Source organism: Lagopus muta, chromosome 4 (genome assembly GCF_023343835.1).
Source record: "Lagopus muta isolate bLagMut1 chromosome 4, bLagMut1 primary, whole genome shotgun sequence".
NCBI lineage: Eukaryota > Metazoa > Chordata > Aves > Galliformes > Phasianidae > Lagopus > Lagopus muta.
This window is the reverse complement of record NC_064436.1, coordinates 37,605,011-37,625,141: the sequence shown is the minus strand read 5'-3', so window position 1 is coordinate 37,625,141 and position 20,131 is coordinate 37,605,011. Positions and strand designations below refer to the sequence as shown.

At 42.7% G+C, this 20,131-nt stretch overlaps 1 protein-coding gene across 1 annotated transcript; it reads right to left on the bottom strand.

The window, feature by feature from the left end:
• Window positions 1-3,197: 3,197 nt before the first annotated feature.
• TIFA (TRAF interacting protein with forkhead associated domain) lies at window positions 3,198-9,433 on the bottom strand. The gene is made up of 3 exons (XM_048942606.1): window positions 9,196-9,433; window positions 8,808-8,907; window positions 3,198-4,687 (listed from the first exon to the last, which is right to left on the bottom strand). Exons 1-3 carry the CDS (start codon window positions 9,275-9,277, stop codon window positions 4,111-4,113), a joined length of 759 nt encoding a protein of 252 aa, XP_048798563.1. The 5' UTR covers window positions 9,278-9,433; the 3' UTR covers window positions 3,198-4,110.
• Window positions 9,434-20,131: the final 10,698 nt, after the last annotated feature.

Sequence of the window (20,131 nt, the reverse complement as noted above, 5' to 3'; positions counted from 1 at the left end):
CATTGAGTTATCTAGCTGCCTTCTGTAATGGAAAATGGTCATTTTCACTATTTTTCTTTTACTTTTCACCATCTTCTAAAGTGAAACGGGCCCTGGCCATCATGAAAGCTGTCACAGGCTATCAGAGTGTAGCTTGTGAATGAAAGCAAATTTTATTAACTTCTACAAACTGTTAGCATGTGCATTATGAGTGTGGATCCTAAATATTTTTTGTCTATTTATCTAGAAAAAAAAAAATACATTTTGCTGGATATGTATCGTTCAAAACCAGCTAATTCCCAGATTTTTTTCTTATGCAGTGCTTTTGGTGTGCTATTGAATGGTTATGTTCCTATTACGTTTCTTGATTTTTATAGTGAGGTAACTAGAAATTATTTTTCATTTATCAAGCATGGCTATTTGCTTTTTAGGTAACGTTTTTTCATCTTGTATGTTATCATTGTCTCCTCCCACAGTATGGTACATGCAGAATTCTCCAATGTTTCTTTTTGCAATCGCTTTAATAGGTTGAAATGTTGACTTTAGCATATTAATAAGGCATGTGTAATAATCTTTGATTTAAAAATGAACATTAAATCTGCTCTTAGGTTATGTGCAATCATTGTAAGTAACCCAGCCATTTCCTAAACTGCAGCTGAATCTCCTTCACTAAGCATTTATCTGAATAAGTTTGGCTAAATATAATGACAGGGAGGTTTGAAAGTTCATTGAAACAACAGCTTGCAAATTTTGTGCTGTATAACAGAGGGTGAAAATTGCCATAGAAACATATTCAAGATGGAAAAAAATCATTCTGCCAAAATCCAGTCTCATCGTGCCTGCCTGACTTTGTTTTTATGTGAGTCACCTTCATTTTAGATGTGAAATAAGAATAGTAAAGATGTCCCAAAGGTTTTGAAATTTCTGGAAAGGTGTCTATATTTATTGAGACCGTATGTACTGATATTTTCTTTTGTTAGCACACACATTAATAACTAGTGTGTGGTAGGGATATTCATCAGGTGGCTGTGTGTCTGGGGCACAGCTCATCCCTTCCAGTATTTTTCTAGTTGACTGCTACTACAAAATCAATGCATGTGATTTATCCACAGTACCAATTTTTGTGTTTCTTTTCTGGAAAATAACAATATTTTTACTGTTCTGGGGGAATCATACTAGAAGTGAGCCTTGTCACTGCTTTCCTGGGATCAAAAGTGCTGTGAGAGACTGTGCTGGTTTTTGACACTGTAGCTTAAGAAAGTGGCACCTGTGCAATGGTTCCTCTAATTTTTCACTTTTAAGATGACCATCTTTGTATTGTACAGGTATGTAAGTCCTACAGTTGAGACTCTTTTTGGTGGTGATACAAATTTAGAATGGCTCTCGTGGAGGCTGCTTAAGGTACACACTGGAGGACCATAATGCCAGTTATTGACCTTTTCACAACTGCTGTTAAATGCCTGGTCTGCAGACCTCTGAATTCCGTGGGAATGTTTCCAGTGAGCTTTTAATTGGGCCTTAAGAGCTTTCAGCAATGGCAAAGTCAATAAAACTGTAGCTTATCTCGAGATAAACCAAGCTACAGGAAGTGCTAGAACATTGGTACCTGTGCCTCTAGTCTTGCTGCTCTCACGCAGTAATGCACTTGCTTTTTTATATTGTCATATGAAGGAGGTTTGGAAAATATTATTCATTTTCCATTCCCCAGGTCAATATTGTCTGCTGCTTTCCAGAGGTGTGCTATGGACTGTGCCACTCCAGACCTATGGCTAGTCACAGAGCCCCTCTGTTCAGTGTGAATGCAAAACCTTCTGAGATGCAGCACTGGAACTCTGCAGAACAGACAAAAGATTTTCCTGAGGTCAGTAGGTGGTAAAAATTTCTGTCTATATACTGAGCCTGAAAAGTTATGATTGAGGTTGTCTGTCTTTTTTTTCTTTTTTTTTTTTTTTTTTTTCCTGTAATTAACAGCGGAGAAAGTATAAGCAATGAATACAATTAGTGCTGGAGGCTGATGTCCTGTGTGGCAGGGCCAGCGTATAGGAACTGTATAACACTGTTTAGCAGTAGTACTAGCAACCTGATTTTGAGGACCCAAGCGGTACGAAACAAGAACTTGCTTGTCACCATGCAATCATTTAAAAGCATTCGTAAGAACAAAGCTGTTCCTTGGGAATGCAGAACACTCCCTCTTCCCTCAGACACTTGCCAAATTAATGAACTTAAGAAATCTCACACGTTTTATATGAAAGGTTGATTCCACATAAAAGCTATTAAATTTAAGAGCTTCTTGCAGAATGTGTTTTCATCTTGTTCTTTTTCTGAACAGTTTGCGTTTGTAGGCTATTTGCCACTCTCTCTAATTAGAGAGTAGGAACACTCATAACGAAAGCATATGGAAGCCAAGCAGCCAGTGGCACCAGGTCTGGTGACCTGGTGATTCCTGCTGGGTTGGTTTTGTTAGGCTGAGGGGCCGGGCACCTGGTAGAGGCATTGGTGCTGAGAGGTGTCAACTGAGTTTTGCATTGCACATCCAGCCTAAAGACTGTAAGAGGGGTGAGTGTTAGAGGCTAGTTCAACAGGTGGAAAATTTGTCAACGAGGCATTTTTTTTGTAAGGATGAAACAGACAAATGAAATCCCATGAAAACTTGGGTTTGGTCTCATTGCCCTTCCACAAACTTCTCTCATTTGTGATTGTTTCCACTAATCTTGGATTATGTTGTGGTTCTTTGTATTGTAACGACTAATGTTGAAATGCTTTCCTAGTTCTGGGGAGGTTAAAGGGAACGGTTGACAGCCCATTCAATGTAAGCCTGACTCTAGGACTCCTCAGACAGATGTGTGTGGGAACAAGAGCAGTATGTAGCAGAGGTTTACTCTGTAGCAGATTACAGAGCTTAGAGGTTGGAAGTAGTTTAAAGTTGGAGGGTGTTCTGAACGTTTGGGATAATTTAGTTACTCAGTAGATGTTAATGCTTGAGGATAAGATAGATAACTCTTAAAAGTGCTTTGCTCTGAGCCCTTCCAGTGTTTCATTCAAGCAGTCTAAAACACTTGACAAAACAGAAGTGATAATGAAATGCTGAGCCCCTAACAAAAGCTTAAGTGAAAATAAAATTATAAGAGACTAATGGAGGTGGGGCATGGGGAGAGAGAGAATAGGGAGAAAACTCACAAAGCGTTTTAGTTAACTCTTGGTGCAGCATCACTTTTAGAATATTGCTGGTGGATTGTCCTGGAAGTCATTTTATTCACATAAGCCTTTTTACTTTATAGGTGCAGAAGACAACAAATCTTTACTGGCTGACCAAATGCTTTATTACAAAATCTATCTGGATCTTTACATAACATTATATGTTTATTTACATTCAGAAACAGCTTACTTGCAAAAAATATATATATACATATATATTTTTTTCATCTATTTAAAAAATACTAGAAAAATCTCTGTGCAAAGTTAGTAAAAACATTAACTTAAAAATGCTATCCTTACAAAGTGCTTCTAAGCTGCAAAATCTGGGACGCTACAACCTAGGCTTGAAAATACTGTTCAGAATTTAATGTCAGAAGCAAAATGCGAAGTGTAACAAATGTAGTGAGACATGACACCCCTCCTTAGTTAACCAGTACTGGGGCTAGGACATTGTTCTGCTTGCATAAAATATTAACGCTTGCTAAATATACCTTGTAGGCACGCAGTCACAGTTTTGAATAGAATATGCTGCTATGGACATGTTTATATAGTGAATAGAGAGCATGTATGCCCTGATAAACACGGTGTCAGACACACTGTTTCTGTTCAACAAAGTAATGTCCCGGTGTGAGAAGTTAGAAAAAAAATTTGCCTCAGAGCTTGTTCAGCAGCCCTTGTCTGAGATTAATAAGTCAGTTGACAGCATTTGGCATCTTGCTGCCTTAATCTTCCTCCGAGTGTACGTATGTCGAACCACCTCCTCCAGTAATTGGATTGAGACACCTGGTATGTCTGTATGGGAAATTGTGTGTAAGGGGACTGATGATATACAGCAGTGAGAACCATTAGAAACAGTGGGTTGAGATGATCGCCTTCAGCTCTTGAAATTGTGCAGGCTTCACATGTTCAAAAACTCATCCAGCTTCCTCCTTGCTGCTAGCATGACTCATTTTCATCAATCTCTATGGGGCTTTTGCCTTGGGAAGGAGACAAGGAAGGGAAAATGCCTTTCTCGGGTATGGGGTGCAGAGATGGCAGGCAACTTTCTTGTAAGATTGGCACTTTAGCCAAGTGTAAGTGAGTCTCGAAATAATCCATGGCCTCTCCTTCTTGAATCTCTGCTAAAATCTGGTAGTCTCCAAAACAAATGATGCACTTCCATGGCAGATCAATTTTGTTTAAGTAACCCAGTTCTGTTTGGTTTACCATCAACTTTGTTTTCTTGCTCATGTTCTTTATCTCAAAACAAAATTCTGAGCTGTTAAGTTTTCTGTAGAACTGCAGTGAAAACTGGATCCGAGAAACACGAGTATCCACTAAGTTATAATGGCAGACGTTAGAATCACGGCCAAACTTGGCCATTTCATCTGCCCTGACCTGTTCTCGCTTACAGAAATTCAAGCAACGAAACATCATCTTGTCTTGTTGGCAAGGATGGTAAAACGTCATGTGGAGGCATGTTGCTGTTTCTTCAGTTTCATCTTCTTCAAAAGAGGTCATGGTGAAATGAGTCCTCAAAAATACAAGGAAAGGTAAAGTTACACCATGAAATCTCTGCAGAACCAAGTAAATTGTCTATTATTTAGTGGCTCTATGTATTTTCTAGTGAATAGGCTGACAACAAACCTAAGTGAAGCACCAGAACAAAGAGTGGGAGTTGAGCACGCCCTACCCATGATAACCATCATTTCCTGCCACTTGACTTGATGGGGGCCAAGTGGCAGACTGTTCTATGCTAGCCCCTTCCCAACAGTTCATCTCCTGTCTGCTGCCATGGATCTGTAATGTGTCAGAACTCTGAAGACCACATATGACTGTAAATGCCTACAACTAGTTCATCATGAGGACCTCACAGGTGGGTTTATCTCTGAAAAATAGATGGCACTTAACAGTGACAGTAAGACTGGCTCTATGGGCTTACAGAGGAGTGATAGTAGCACAACCTGTGTCTCTGCACACTGCTTTACAGTGTATTCCTTTGTCTAGACATCAGCCGACTTGTACACATGCCATCTGACAGTAAGCACTGATATTTCAAATGTGAATAAAGTAGTGTTATAAATGTGAATAAAGAGTTCGCCTCTTTTATGAAACCAAATACAATGGTTAGAAATGATTTCATGTGGCAGTTTGTAAAATGAATGCAAAAGCTGGAATATCAGAGACTTGTCACCTATTCTGGGAATTTCTCTGTTCCCTGCTAGAAAGTCCCAGCTCTCTGCAGAAGTATGCCTGCAAAAAAGACATTGAGGCCCTGGAGCGGGTTCAAAGAAGGGCAACAAAGCTGGTGAGGAGTCTGGAGCACAGGCCTTGTGAGGGGTGGCTGAGGGAGCTGGGATTGTTCAGCCTAGAGAAGAGGAGGCTCAGAGGAGACCTTATTGCTCTCTACAACTGCCCGAAGGGAGGTTGTAGTGAGCTGGGGGTCGGCCTCTTCTCATGTAACTAGTAGAATTAGAGGGAATGGCTTCAAGCTACGCCGGGGAGATTTAGGTTGGATATTAGGAGATAGTACTTTTCTGAAAGAGTGGTCAGGCACTGGAATGGACTGCCCAGGGAGGTGGTGGAGTCACCGACCCTGGAGGTGTTCAAGGAAAGGCTGGATGTTGTGTTGAGGGACATGGTTTAGTGAGGGCTATTGGTAATAGGTGGTTGGTTGGACTGGATGATCTTGAAGGTCTTTTCCAACCTTGGTGATTCTGTGATTCTGTGAGAAGTACTAAACTAGGTGCCAAAACAAGAAAGCAAGCTTTATCAGGGTGTTTTGTTTTTTTGGGTTGTTTTCTGTTTTTTGGGTTTTTTTTGTGGTGTTTTTTTTTTTTTTTTTTTTTTTTTTGTTTGTTTGGAAAAGCTTTTGAAATGCAGCACAAAGTTAGTTCTGAACTATATTCTGTTTAAAAATCCGAGTAACAGCAGCACATCCTAATATAAATCTGTGAAGCATTTCAGGAACCATTGCAGTCTGGTCCTTTGTAAGTGCAAGCCTAGTATTTTCCTTCACTGGAACTTAGTCTGAAGAAGGAAAAGATTATGTACTTAAAGTGGGAACCTAAGAATGAGCTCTATTGCTAGCCAGAGAAGTGTTATTAAACAGCATTATTTGTAAGCTGCCATTTAACTGCAAATATAAAGTGCATATGCTTTGTGTTTCTCCTAGATCTCTAAGCTGTCTTACCAGCTCTGTTCTCTGAATCATGCTGGATGAATCCTTACAGTGTAAGCTGTTGTTTTATGAGTAGCTGAATCATCGCTGCTTATTCTGACTTCTTGTTTGTAAGGCTATATTATACCACTGTAAATAAGTTCCAAGCACAATACATGGTTTATGTATGTATGCCTATCTACTGGAATCCCTTCCTTCCCTGACCTTTAGCACACTAACAGCAGCAGTTGTGACACAGGAATATAGCTACCACAGCTTGCTTAGCTAAGTAGGCTACAGAAGTGCTTCTGCCAAGCATAGATATTTAGAGAAATATAAAACTTCAAGCAGATCTCAAAGCTCACTTGAAAACTAACTTGAGCATATGATCCGTGCTTTTGAAGAAAGTATAAAGACTCTCTGGTGGCAGAGAGTCTTTGTTATTCCTTTGTCATCTGTGAGATATGCTTGCATGGCATCTGCATCCATCCCTTGTTCCAGCAGTATGCTTCAGCCCCAGAGCACAGCTCTGTGTGAAGGAGAGTGAACTTTTGCTTTCTGTGCACTTTTCTGCCTTTGTCACTGTTTCGCTCCAGTAAGAGGATGTGAGATGTTACACAAGGTCAGCTTTGGCTCAAGGGAAGGCTAAAGGCTTTGGGGAAACCACATCATTTCACTGAGTTCACAAGTCAGTCTACAGAAACTCAGTTCTCTGTCTTAAGTTCTGGGTTGAGTTTGGTGCCAAATTACTGCTAAAGGAGTTTATTAGATTGTATGGCACAGCAGAAAGATTTTGAAGAATATTATCCAGAGGAGGAAACTGACCATAGTTAAAAGCAAAGATTTTTCCTGCAACTGTAAGGTGGCCCTCTATAATGCTGTTGTTTGTACCTTCAATTGAGTCAGTCAAGATTTTACCTCTTTCCTTTCTTACAGCATCATCTCTTTCAGTGCACACCACTATCCCCGTTTTAAGAGACAGAAGAGTGACGCTTAGAGTTAAGAACAAGGTTGCCTAACTTGAGAAATCATAGCACTCCACCTTGAGTGTTTTAACTGGCTGTTCAATGGTGATAGCTTTACCGTCAAGCTGGAGTTCAGGGCACACTGCCTGTTTGCTTCCGTAGACGCAAACATAAATTTTTCAGCCTGAATACAAAGAAAAAAGGTACATCCACTTCGGTTTTTTTGCCTTTTGTTTTAAATAACCACCAACATCAGGGTGCTGTGGAAGGCTTTCAAGGATGATACCTAAACATGGCTACACTTTCTGCCTCCAGGAACGCAGGCTGCAATCAGTACCAGCAGCGAGGGACAAGGCAGGAGGCCAGCAATCAGCAAGTTGCTTTTCAGCCTCTAATCATTCCTGGACAGGTTTGTCCTGTGTGGTTGGTATCTTAGGTGCCTAACACAGACAATAGTCCATTATCACCAAATTAACATTTTGCACAGGTGAGTACAAAGAGCAACCATCTGCAGGCAGGTGTACCTCTGAGAGCTCGTAACTTTGGGGTGCTCAGTATCTACAGCCTTAGCCTTGTTAAAATGATATTTGCTGTATTTACAAGAGAACATACTGGAAGTGCTGCTCACTCTCAGTCCCGCACGTGCACAGAGTGCCTATGGGGCAGCACAGATCCTGCTCAGCCTTCCAGCCACCAGACGCAGCTATTGTAGGATCAGCACATCCCAAAGTTTAGATGCAATGCAGCCACCTTTCCGCAAGACAGTGAAGGAAACCCAAGCTGAACCTATCTCCTAATGTGTCTGCAGAGCTGCATGACAGCAGTTACAGGTGGAAACCACGCTGACTTCGTTAATTCCCTCTGAAGCAGGAGGGACACTCCACTTTCTCCACTGCTCAAAGCTGTGACCCCTCCAGGCCTGCAGGGCCACAGGGACCTCTGGACCTGCAGAACAGGGGCAGGGAAGGAGAGGCCTGGGGTGGAACTGCTCTGCACACAAGTACTTGGGTTGTTTTTTTCCAAAAAGCATAGGGAATTCAGCTTTGTCTGGGGTCATCTACTCAAACCAGCAGTCATGCTGCTAACCAGGTCTACATGCTCCAGGGCTTCTGGGTTTGACTTTTTTGAAGAATTCAAGTAGTTTCAGTTTTATGCCCCTCCCCTTCAAGTTAACATTTTGAAGGGTAACAGCATATAGTAACTACAAAACATGTTTTTGACAGAACTAGTAACATTTTAAAATTAAGCATTTACAAGTATTTGGTTATTTTCTTGTGCTTTAAGCAATGCCTCTAGGAAAGACAGCATTCACCGCTCCTGGGCTGCCGAGCCTGGCTGAGCTGAAAATACCTGTTTGCTAGAAGTGCGTGGCAGTGCTGCTGACTGACAGGAATAGCGAGCCCTTCACTCCCTCCCTTCCTGTTTTCCCTACTAAGCAAGGTTACTCCCACATCCAGAACAGGGGGCAGCACCCATAGCAGAAGGGTTTGAGCTGTTCTTAGTCCCATGCAGTTCCATATCCCTCTTACCTGCAAAGTGCTGTAGCCCAAACGTGTTGTGCTCCGCTGAGTACCGAGGCCAGGTGGGATGAGGCTGTGGGCAGCCTGATCTGGCAGGTGGCAGCTCTGCCTGTGGCAGAAGTTGGAATTGGGTGATCTTTAAAATCCTCTCCAACCTAAGCCATTCTACGGTTCTCTGATAAGTACGGTGAGCTTCAGCTCAAATAAACTGTTTCAAGTGCAGTTTCTTTTATTTACCTGATAATCAGGTAAAGCACCTACAGCTTGATAAGTTATTTAGCAACAGCCCTCCCACTATGGCATTTATCTGCACCCAGTGTCTCTGCTGCATGTCCCCTTCTGTCATTCAGCTGGCTTTGAGAGCAGAGAAGCAGAGGTCCCCCCACCACTGACTTACCGAGTGCTGGGCTGCAGCAGGCTGGCTGTACACACTGTGGCTCACTGCCGTCTGGAAAGCCTGGAGTTGTGCAATGCTGCATGTGCTGCTTCTTGTAACCTCTGCCAGCCCCTCATTTCCGCATACAGCCTGTTTACAAGAGCATGGCACAGTGAGAGCTTTCCTGGTGAGGTTATTTTACTGTGTGGAGATATTGAGGTAAGTCTATGCTCTTCCTGCTAATTTTTGCCTAGAAGTAGTTAACTCTATCTTTCCTGGTAGTTTATCAACTTAATACTGTGCTACATGACTTCATTTAGATTCTGGTTGGGACTGGATTTTCTGCTCCTCTCTTCTCTAAGCTTTGCACTGGCTGAAATGCTGCCAGCTTTAGCAAGATGATCTCAGCCTTCCCCTATGAGTGAAAAATCCCCGGCACTTTCTGCAAAAATAGCTACTTGGTTTACCAGAGTTTATTGCTGTGTTAACTTTTTTCCCTCTCCAATTGAAATTTCTTTAGTTAAAAGCAAAACTGCAAGTAATTGCGCTGCCAGGCAGCGTGGTGTGGTGGGACCAAGGCCAGCCCTGCTGCTTTGTGGTGCCCATGCAACTGACTTCTCCTTTGGGTTTTTTCAGAACCTGTGCAGCTTTTCCCAAGAATGCTTTCCTTTCTGGAGGATGAACATGAGGTTTGACTGCACAGCCAGTCCCTGGATTGCAAGGATAATTTTGGATGTAGAAGTGGGTTGGGGCTGTTCTCTTCTCACAAGGCAGCCTGCATTTCCAACACTCTGTTCATTGCCTTTCCATTCATAAGGGAGTAGGACTTCTTGAAAAGCCCTGCTCGTTACGTTAAGTGCAATGGTTTCTGCTTGTATACGACCAGCATGGCTTCTCTGTGTTGCTTCCGGTTAGGAACCCTAGCTGCCTCAGCTAATTACATGTAATGACTAACTACAGGAGGCTGTAATACAGAGGAGCACTGGGATTGGTTGGTGTGGTGTTCTTCTACAACTTTGATCTGATCCCTGAGGTTTCAAGTAACTCCACATCTCAAACAAGCAAATCAGGAAAAAATAGTAGGAACTCTTAAATTGCTTTTAGTGATTATCAATTTGAGAGAAAATGAGAGTTACTGAAAGCAAATACATCTCCTATTTTCATAGACTCATAGAATCAGAATCATTAAGGTCAGAAAACACCTCTCAAATTATTTCATCCACCTACTACCAGTATTTCCCCACTAAACCATGTCCTTCAGTGCCATATTTTCATGGTACTTGAATATCTCCAGGGCTGGTGACTCCACCACATCCCTGGGAGCCAGTGCTAGTGCCCAATCACTCTTTCTGAGATGGAATTTTAAGGCAATTCATGTTTGTATTTGTGGGTTGGTGAGTGAAAGGACTCCATTTGGCTACATGTTCCTACTAGTTCTCCCTGAGTGACTAAACAGGAAACCTTCCTTCCCAACAAGCTTTGAGAAACTTCAGCAGAGCATGCCAATGTGAGGGATTGTTTCTTTCCTTTGGTTGCCCTGGCAAACTGCAGGTGGCATGGCTGTTCATGATGGCCCTGCGGTGCAGGTGGGGGGAACGTGTGCACGTACGTAACGGTGTTGGGGGAGATAAAATCCTCGCGGTGCCCAGCACAGGGCTGCAGGGGGGTCGGTAGGTGGCAATGTTCGACCAGCCACCGGGAAATGGCGTTTTCGTGTTGCTCGAGCTGTCGGGGCACCTGAAGTTAACGGTAGTAATTTGAGCGACAGCTTCCAGCAGTTCGTTTGGGAAAGGCGTAACAGAACAAGTAACAACCTGCAGCGGGGTTCTGCAATTAATTGTTGTGACTTTACAGCAGCAGAGTGTCTCCTGTTCAAAGAGAAGAGAAAAAGTTTCTCAAAGGCTTATTTATTTGTGAGCTCCTTATTACAAGTATAAAGCAGGACATTCAGGTGGAGCTCATGGTGAGACCAGACGTGCGCTAGAAAGAGTGGCTTTCACTGACACTCCCGATACCATCTCCAAGAGCCACAAGGTGGTGAGAAGGTACTCCAGAGGGAAAAGGGAGCGCAGTTCCCTCTGTATTTTATTTACTACATTGCTCCTTTACTTGGGGAAAAAAAAGAACTCTGTCATTTCCCATCACGTTTGATCTGAATAAAGCCCCAGTGAGGAATTCCATTTCAAGGGGACTGGATGGGCTTCACTTACACCACTCCCCCAGTTTTGTCATCTTCTTCCTCTTCTTGCACCATAGTTTGTCCTTGATCCTTCTGCCAAGCATATCTTGTTCTAACCCTTCCAGCCTCTCCTTTACCTCAATTCTCTTCCATCCTTCTGCCCCTCTCGCTGTCTGTGAAGATGTTCTTTATGCCTTGGAACCCCTTCTTCTTAGCAAATGTGTCTCCAGAGGACAGTTTGTGCAGCTATGAGATGGACACTACTGTAACTCCAGATTTTATGGGACAAGAAGAAGGCAACACCATAGAGCAGGTGTTTGCTTCTTGCTCAAAATTAAATCTGTAATCCCTAATGTGGAAGAAAAAATTGTTAGCTCTTTCACTTTAAGTTAGAACAAAAGCTAGATACTTAAGCATGTTGGAGCATCACATTTTTCAGATTAGTGTCTTAATGCATTTCAGTAGAATTAGAAATGAAAAATCATTTGCGTAACAGAAGCGTGCTGGAGATGAGTATTATCCCCACAGCTGCTGAGTGTAACTGTGCTCATTCCTCATAGATCTTGAATAAAAGAGTCCCCTACATTTTCTAAAAATAGTTAGAAAGAATTGGGATTTTTTTGTTTGTTTGTTTGTGAACTCTACCACAGTTCTTTGTTTACCAATAATTGGGATTCTGGCTTTCAAATTATTATTTTTTATTTATTTATTTATTTATTTATTTTGTCATCATTTCCTTTCTTCTGTACCTGGAAGACTCTCTACCTTCAACCTTTAATGGTTGAAGTTTTGATCCCTATATATATAAGGATCTACACTTACAAGTCACTGCACTTTCAGCTGGCATATACATCTTCTCATACTTATGTGTGTCCACATGATTTTATGGAATCTTGTTCAGACTAAGAAGGTAAAATGCATGCTATACAGCATTTCCTTCTGTAGTTGTTCCTGGAAGTCTACAATCTGTGTGTGATTCTGATATTTTCTTAGCTGCAGATAACCCCTCCTTAGGTACCACGTAGACCCTCATCACGACAGCTGTTTTTGACCTTGTCAAATTTTCAAGCTAAATGTGGTCAGTCCTTAAAAAGGCTTACTGAAGAGGCATCTATGCTGCTGTAGGTAGTGCAGCACACAGCATGACACTCTGGCTTACCTTTGTGCATTAGGGAGCATGCCAGGAAGGGGAAGCCCATCTTTCATATCAAATCTCACACTGACGAGCTAAACAAGAGAAGACTTGGTGCACTATAACCATCAGGTAACAAATTCTTCATCTTCATAATCCCGCTGACCAACCCTGACCATTAAGAGACCTTACTCACTGTAAGAACTGAAGTAATAGTTCATGTTTCTTACAAAAATTTCAGCCAAGGAAAGTATGTTCTTTCTTGATTATAGCCCTTGCATTTCAGCCTGATATTCTCTTCTCTTTCCTCTTCTAAATTAGAACTAAACTGTGGAAACTGCCTAAAGCTGGGCTTTCTCGAAGTGACCAGACATCAGCTCTCATCAAAGATATTGCAATACATTTTGTGTAGTGGCAAGTATTTTAAACACTCTACTGGGAATTGATAAGATTCTAACAATGATAAAATGTATTCTTCTGCAGTAAGTAATCTGTTTTCATTTGTGCTGAAGCAAATCCGTTGGTATGTAAAAACCGTGACAATTGAGTTAGACTCCAGTGAAGTGATTTCGCTGAAAGCAGAAGCTTCAGGACTTCCTCCCAAATGCCACCTATGTATTCCTCTGCGTTCACAACAGGAGTGCTGTGGTGTTGTGTCCTGGGTATACAGTGACACTTCTAAATTTGTTGGATGACAACATTTTGGATGAAATACTATTTTCATAGCAAGGAATTTACATATTACCTTCACTGGGGCTGAGGTTTAACCACAGAGACTGGATCTACTCATTCTATCTGGCTGCATGCTGTTTCAATGGAGATGATAGGCACTGTGCACAATGCAGACTAAATGTAACCATCCTTTCCAGATTTCTTTAAAAGCAGTGATTTAATATAGAAAGTTATTTTGAAGAGTTAAAGATAAGCATTAAAATAAACTGGCTTTTGCTGATATATAACAGGAGTAGTAGTTCAGTGGTTCCTGTTTTTCCTTTGAATTTGTATAGATGTTAAAGATTCCATATTCTGGACTGTGTGGCAAGAAAGATATTATTCTGTTATCACGCTTTATAGCATTTAAGGGCACCCAATTGTAAGAAATGCAGCCTGTCTTGAAGGTGTATGATGCCTTTATTTTTCTTTAAAGATATGCATGATCCTGTCCAGAACTGCTCTGCCTATGATGTCTTTGTGTTGTGGAGTTCACTGGCACAGTGCAACACTACCCATTTTCCTTTGATGTCAGCTGTAATTATAGTTCCTGGTAAATCAGTGTGGCATTGTCATTGCTCCATCACCTTCCATCTCCTTCCCATTCTGGGTTATATTGGCAGTCTTTAGGAGTGAGCCACGGTAACCTTCTGTATTTCAGAAACCAGTCTGTGAGACAGAGCATCCCTGTGAGCTGTCATGTGGTGTTTAGGAGGTAGGTATTTGTATTTGTATTACCTCAGGCATATGTGCTCCAGTCACAAATTGTCACTGGGATGTGGGGAAGGCAGCCTTGTACCTCTTTCCTCACTCAGGACTAGGGCAGCATTGCCCCTTACAGAAAATCTCAGTGTAAAATAGAATTTTACAGCACAGGGAGCGTTGGTTTAGGGGTTTGTGTATAGTCTCACAAGGGAACGTTGTTCAATAGGCTTCAAAGTGATTCAGTCATGGCACAACTGTGGTTGTGGCCACATGTAATATACCCTGTAGCTCTTTAAAGAGGATTAGCCTTAGATCAGGGACAGCATTCATTGCTGGATTTCATGTAAAGTAGAGTATGCTAATGAAATGGTAATGTCTACAGCAAACATTGCATAATATTGTAAACCCTCAAAATTGAGCATTGTGTCATGATATCTCTGCTGGAAGTCAAACTTTTATATTCCGTTTGTTGTTTGGAGAAAAAACTGAAGTTTTTAGTATCACCACAATCTCTCCATAGAGAAGAAATATCTGGTTTGCAGTCTTACAAATGAAGTTTAAAACAAACTTTTGAATGTAACTTTTCAAACATTGATGAATGCTTTATAACAGTGTCCTTGCTCTCCAGCAGGGAGAAAACCCACTGCATCTTAAAACGGCTTCATTTGGGTTTTCTATAACAAGCATGGTCATGGTTCAATACTGCATCCCTACCTTGCCTGCCATTCTGTTGCTCTAGACAGTACGTTTGGGCTTAAATGTGTGTCAGCATCAGTCTTACAGAGATACAATATTTCTGAGACATTTCATCTTTTAAAGGCAGTTTCTGTCTGTACATTAGCTTCCACTGGCAGTCCAGTAGTCTTGATGTGATTCTCCTCCAGTTTTATGCTAGTTTTTTGAATTTGTGAAGATTTACGTGGTATATATATTTAAAAAGCTCCAAAACTTCAAGGGAACCAAAAATTCAAACTGTCAGTCTTGAGTTGGAAGGGATTTTATTTGTAGAAGGTCTTGAATACCTCTGAGAAATCCATTCTTTGGTGAGCACTGGACCTCTTCCGTAAGCCTCTGTTGAGTTTTGTGTGTTGAGGAATCCGCTGTTATTGCATTAATGCACTGTACAATGTTTATTATGCATGGATTTATTTTCATCTTTGATGCTGTGCATGTGTATGCTTCCTAGGACATGTGGCATCCCTGTAGGTGATTGTGACCTGGGCTTTGACCCCAAAGCAGCACATTTGAAAATGTGCCCCATATGAAACACAGTGATAGACTTCAGGTACCCCAACGGGCCATTTTGCTTCTGTGATGACTTGAAGTGCCTCCTCCCCATGTTCTGGGGATTGGAGTCTGAACCCAAAAAAGCCTTTGGGAAGAAGATGCTTCTGACTCCCTTTCCAAAATATCAGTTTTCCTTGCTTAATAGTTTTCACCTGGCACAACTCCATAGTTTAGGATTTTGTTGCTTTAAGATTTTTTTAAAATGGTGATGGTTTGTTTTATTTAACTATTTCTTATTTTGGTGTTTGGAAGGTTCTTTCTCTATAGACATAGAGGGGTGGTGATACATATTCATGAAAGAGAAGTCCTCCTGGCCCTCGCTCACACTGACAAAGACTCGGCTGTTTCACACGGCAAGCTGTGCAGAATTGTGTGGGGCCTGCCTGACCAGATTAGAGCAAACAGCAAGCTTATTCCTCTTGTCGTTAGGCCTTGCCTGCCTAACAATTTCCCCAATTGTCATTTTGACAAGGCTGTCATTAGATGATGGCTTCTTTTGGCCATTTTCAGATAAAGATAATTTCCTTAACTTCCATTTTATTTGACAACAAGTAGTTTGTGAGGGAAAGGAAGTGCTTCAGTGGTTTATGGATTAAGGGTTTGTCACTTCAAAGGCATCTTTGATCTAAAAATATGTGCTGTACCAAATTCATTATGTCTTCTTTTTTTTTTTTTGGGACTTTATAATTTATTGATCTGCCCCTCAATTATTCCCTTTCTTGGCATCCCCTAGTAGCACGCAGCAGAGCAGAGATGAGGGGAAACAGCCCAAACGGCACCTCTGGGAAGTCACCATTAGGATAAAACAACAGGTGCTTTGCATGGGCACCACGCTCCAACCCCACAGCCCTGCCTGCCCAGCGCCCACACTGTTGGGTGTCAGACCTGGTTATCAGCTGGGACAAGGGAGACTGTGTGTGGCAGGGGGAGGATTCAGGCCTGGCTATGTCACAGAGGCACCTGGCAGAGGTGGCTCTGCCGTCAAGGCAGGTCTGTGCCAGCAGGGTTCATGCCTGGGTGCAGCTGTTGCTGTGGGGGACTGGGGTTTACTGAGAGTGTACAGGGCTGGGGATGGGCTCCTTAATGCTTAGCTTGGCTGTGGAAGGCACTGAGTGCACTTTGGACCCATCTCTGTGTTTAGTGTGGATAGAACTCTGTTGTCCTATCCATGTAAATCCATCACTGCAGCCCATTACTTTAGTCTCACAGGCTCAGCCAAGGCTGGGATTTATCCCGTATCCATATTAATATCCTTTCTAATTACCTCAGTGCTTTCTGTTGTGCTGCCTTGCATTGCACCCGGTCAGATAACTGTCCCCTTGCTGCTGGAGGCTGTTCTTGATCCCATTTCTAAACAGAAGCACTTCTGCTCGGCACTGACTGGGGTAGCTGTGCAGAGGCTGCCTTTTTTTTTTTCCCTTTTGCCTGCTAATTGGCTGAGACCACCAGAATTTGGAGGACACAGATGTCACTGATAGTTTGCCTAGGGAGCACATTCATGCCCATCTGTTGCAGTCTAGAAGGCTGTTCATATATCCACAAGGCCTTCATTTAATTCTTGTCAGAAAGTAATGTAAATCCAGTTTACCTCAGAGGTCACAGCCAAGATTTATGCCAATGAGCCCCCTGCAATTTACACACACTGTAGTTGTATAGGATGAAAAGAAAGCCTTTCATGTTGGTGCATATTAACAAGAAAGCTTGCCTTAGGAGAGGCTCTTTGATTGAGGTTCTTCCTTATTTTAATACAGCCAATGTCGGTTGGTATATGCAGCTTTATTGAAGGAAAACATCTCATCTTTAAGCCAGAGAAGTAAAATAAATAAATAAATCCACTAGCAAATGAATTTTGCTGTTGTTTGGTCATCATCTTGTCTCTCTCATGTGGCAGAGCCTCTGCGTACTGGCAAGCAAGGTAAACGCTCTAGGAGAGCACAAATGTGTGTATACTGAAGCAGGGAACCAGATTTTCTTTCCATAGAGGATAATATTAAGTCAGTTGTTGAAACTTTTGCTATGAGACTAAATCATTTTAAGCAAGTTTTCCTTTTCTGCTTTTTCTTCTTCCTTAAGTCGCCAAATCTGATAACAAAGCTAAGCCTGTTATTTGGGGCACAGGTAATGGGAAGGGTTGCAGAAAATATCTGCACAAATCCATGGGGTGGGGAGCTGGGGGTGCCCTGGACATGTGTGCTCTCTACTATGTGCTGAGGGTAAAATAAATGTTCAGGTTCTCTCTTATTGACAGAAACTGATAGTTGCTTGGAAAGGCTGGCATAGAAAATATCGCACAAGGATGGATCAGGGTGTGCAAATGGGTTTCAGAGTTGGTACCCCTATTAAGATGCTCTTTTCATGTGCATTAGTTCTATGCCAAGGGGTGCTACTGGTAAAGCAAGCTATGGCAGACGCACAAATCTCAGCTAGACCGCCTCACTGCAGGTACAGAGCATGTGGGCTTTCTTCTTAGCAGCCTGACCAGTGGGTTTTGCTTTTGGTCCACACTTTCAAATGTCACAGGCATAATGATCAGGATCACTGGCACTGTATCATAATGACTGGAGTGGTTTGGGATTAGGAGGGAGGAGAGCAAGGCAAGGCCGCCATCTAAATTAAAACAGGACTCGTACTCTAAGTTCCAGTGTAGCACTTAAAATAATTAAAATGTTTATTTGAAAGTCAAAACAGCCTCAGTCATAAATAACTACCCTGTCCTCAACTGATTGTGTTGAGTCCCAACAGAGCACTCTGGGAATAAGGTTGATTTGCTCCCTGTTGGGATTAATCCATAAATGTAGCCTCTGCGTGGAACTCATCAGGTCTTTGCTTCCTCTTCATTAGTCTCCCTGGAATTGGAGGGTAGCCTGAGTAAGATGGAAATTAGGATAATGTATTTTCAGAGAGAAAAGCTCTGATGATCTCTAATTTGTGTTTCAGGACAATAATGCCATGGAAAATTTCCTAAATAATTTTGTCTGAGAAACAAATGGTTGTTATGCTTGCTGCATTCAGTGCATCAATTGCATCTTCTCTTTACTTGAGCCTCTGAAGTTAATTGTAATTTTACACTGGCCCAACTAACTCCCGGACTCCCTCCTGTCCACAGTATAACTTAAAAAATTTCTTTCTCTTGACAGACCTTTTGGTCTTCTAGCCCAAGGGCTCCGAAGTGTCACAGTATGGCCCATTTCTTATTGAAGAGATCATTTCTCTGTGGGCCACTCAGACCTTCCCTCCCTTCTCCCCTCCTTCCCTCTTGTTCTGAGTCCTAGCTCCCATTAGAGGCATCTGCAGCAACATGCTTCCCCTCTCCCTGAGATCTTTGTACTTTCGGTCATCATACTTGATGCAAGAAGTTACTGAAACCCAAGCACTAACCTGAAATGGTGCAGATGGTTATTTCCATCATTTCTGCTTTGAACTGCATTGATTGCCCAAATCTTCACTGTAATATAAAATGGTCTTTATTACATGTTTTGAAAGTGGCAGCCAAAGTAGTGTAGGTGTGTCTAGGTGTTCTGTAGTAGTGGGTGGTGTGTCTTTAGAAAGCACTTTTCTGTAGACAGCTGTGGAGTCATTTTTGGACCTACTTTCAGTTTTCAGCACAACTTCTTAAAGTGCTGCTTGTTGAGATGTATCAGCAGTGACAGGAAGCCAACTAGTGACTGTCCTAGGGCTCACCAGAACTGTGCTGGTTCTGCTGCTCAGCTCCACTCTCAGGTCCTGCATTTGCCACGTGCTGCCTGCAGGGTTTTCATTTCTCAGCTGCCACACAGAGCTGCAGCTGTTACTAAACACAGCTTACAGCGTGCATCTGTGCAAAGGATGCTGCTGAAGTTTAAAGCTCTCTGGTGCATTTTCATCTGATTTTATGACACAAGTCATTGCCCCCAGTAACGGGTCTCAAAAGGCTGTCCTGCTTCTGAGTGTACCGTGCAGTTTATTGCACTGGTCTGTGTGGTTCCACCACATTGTTGGTCCTGCTGCCGTAAATCGCTATTTATTACACTAAGTGCCCTCACTGTTTATTTAGTTCTTTGAAAAAACATACTTGAAGAAAAACCTCTCTCTTGCCGCCTTGCCTATATCCCTGTTACGGATCCAGCAGTTTCCCGGTGAGTTAAATCCCCGCAATCCCAGCAAGCCACGTGCTGCACTTCTACACTAATTTAAGCTTCCCCACTAAGCCCCCTCTGCTCTTTGTGCAGCTCGCGCGCCATGCGGCTCACAAAGCCACGGGACTCTCAGCGTCACAGCACAGCCCCACACGCTCGCCCAGGTTGCAGCCCTCCATGGGCTGCCTGTAAGGCTAGAGCAGGGCTGTCGCTGCAACACAGACACGTTGGAGTGTGTCTGTAAGCTTGGATGCTTTTAGTACTGTGGTTTGTTGGGTTTTTTTTCTGTGAAGTGTCTCAGCTTCAGCACATTGTCGTACACCATCTGGTTATGGACATATTCCTGCTAGGGCTGTGACATGCTCCTGCACACTGTTAGCAGCCTCCTGCCTGCCTGGCTGTGGGTCTGAGCTGCATCTGCACCACAGCTTCTGGAGAGGGCTTCCTCGGGGACAGGACTTGGGAGAAATCAATTACACAAAGGAGTGGAGCCAGGGCCAGATGGCAGGAACGCTCCATCCAAACCTGGGAGGTACTCATGGGACAGCCGTGGCCGCGCAGGGCTGTGTAATCAGATGAATCAATTAGCAGATGTCGGCATGGAGAGCAGAGCGATAGGTGTGTGACAGCGATCATGGCAAAGGCAGACGCTTTTCTTTTCCCTAATGGGTATCCAGCAACAAGTCTGGCTTTTCTAGACCCAGAAGGGTGGGAGGAGAGGGCTTGGCTTGCCCCACGCACATGTCTGGCTGTTGTCACCAAGCTCAGACATCCTTACATCGCAGGGCTGCCACTCTGCTAGAGCACCATGCTGCAGCTGTCTCCAAC

Bases quoted from the DNA above. Each gene is read 5' to 3' on its own strand.
- TIFA (XM_048942606.1), bottom strand. From the start codon at position 9,277: ATGCAGCATTGCACAACTCCAGGCTTTCCAGACGGCAGTGAGCCACAG. The intron at 8,908-9,195 runs GTAAGTCAGTGG...CTTCTGCCACAG, and splicing joins CTGCTGCAGCCCAGCACTCG to GCAGAGCTGCCACCTGCCAG. The intron at 4,688-8,807 runs GTAAGAGGGATA...TGTATTTTTGAG, and splicing joins TGGGCTACAGCACTTTGCAG to GACTCATTTCACCATGACCT.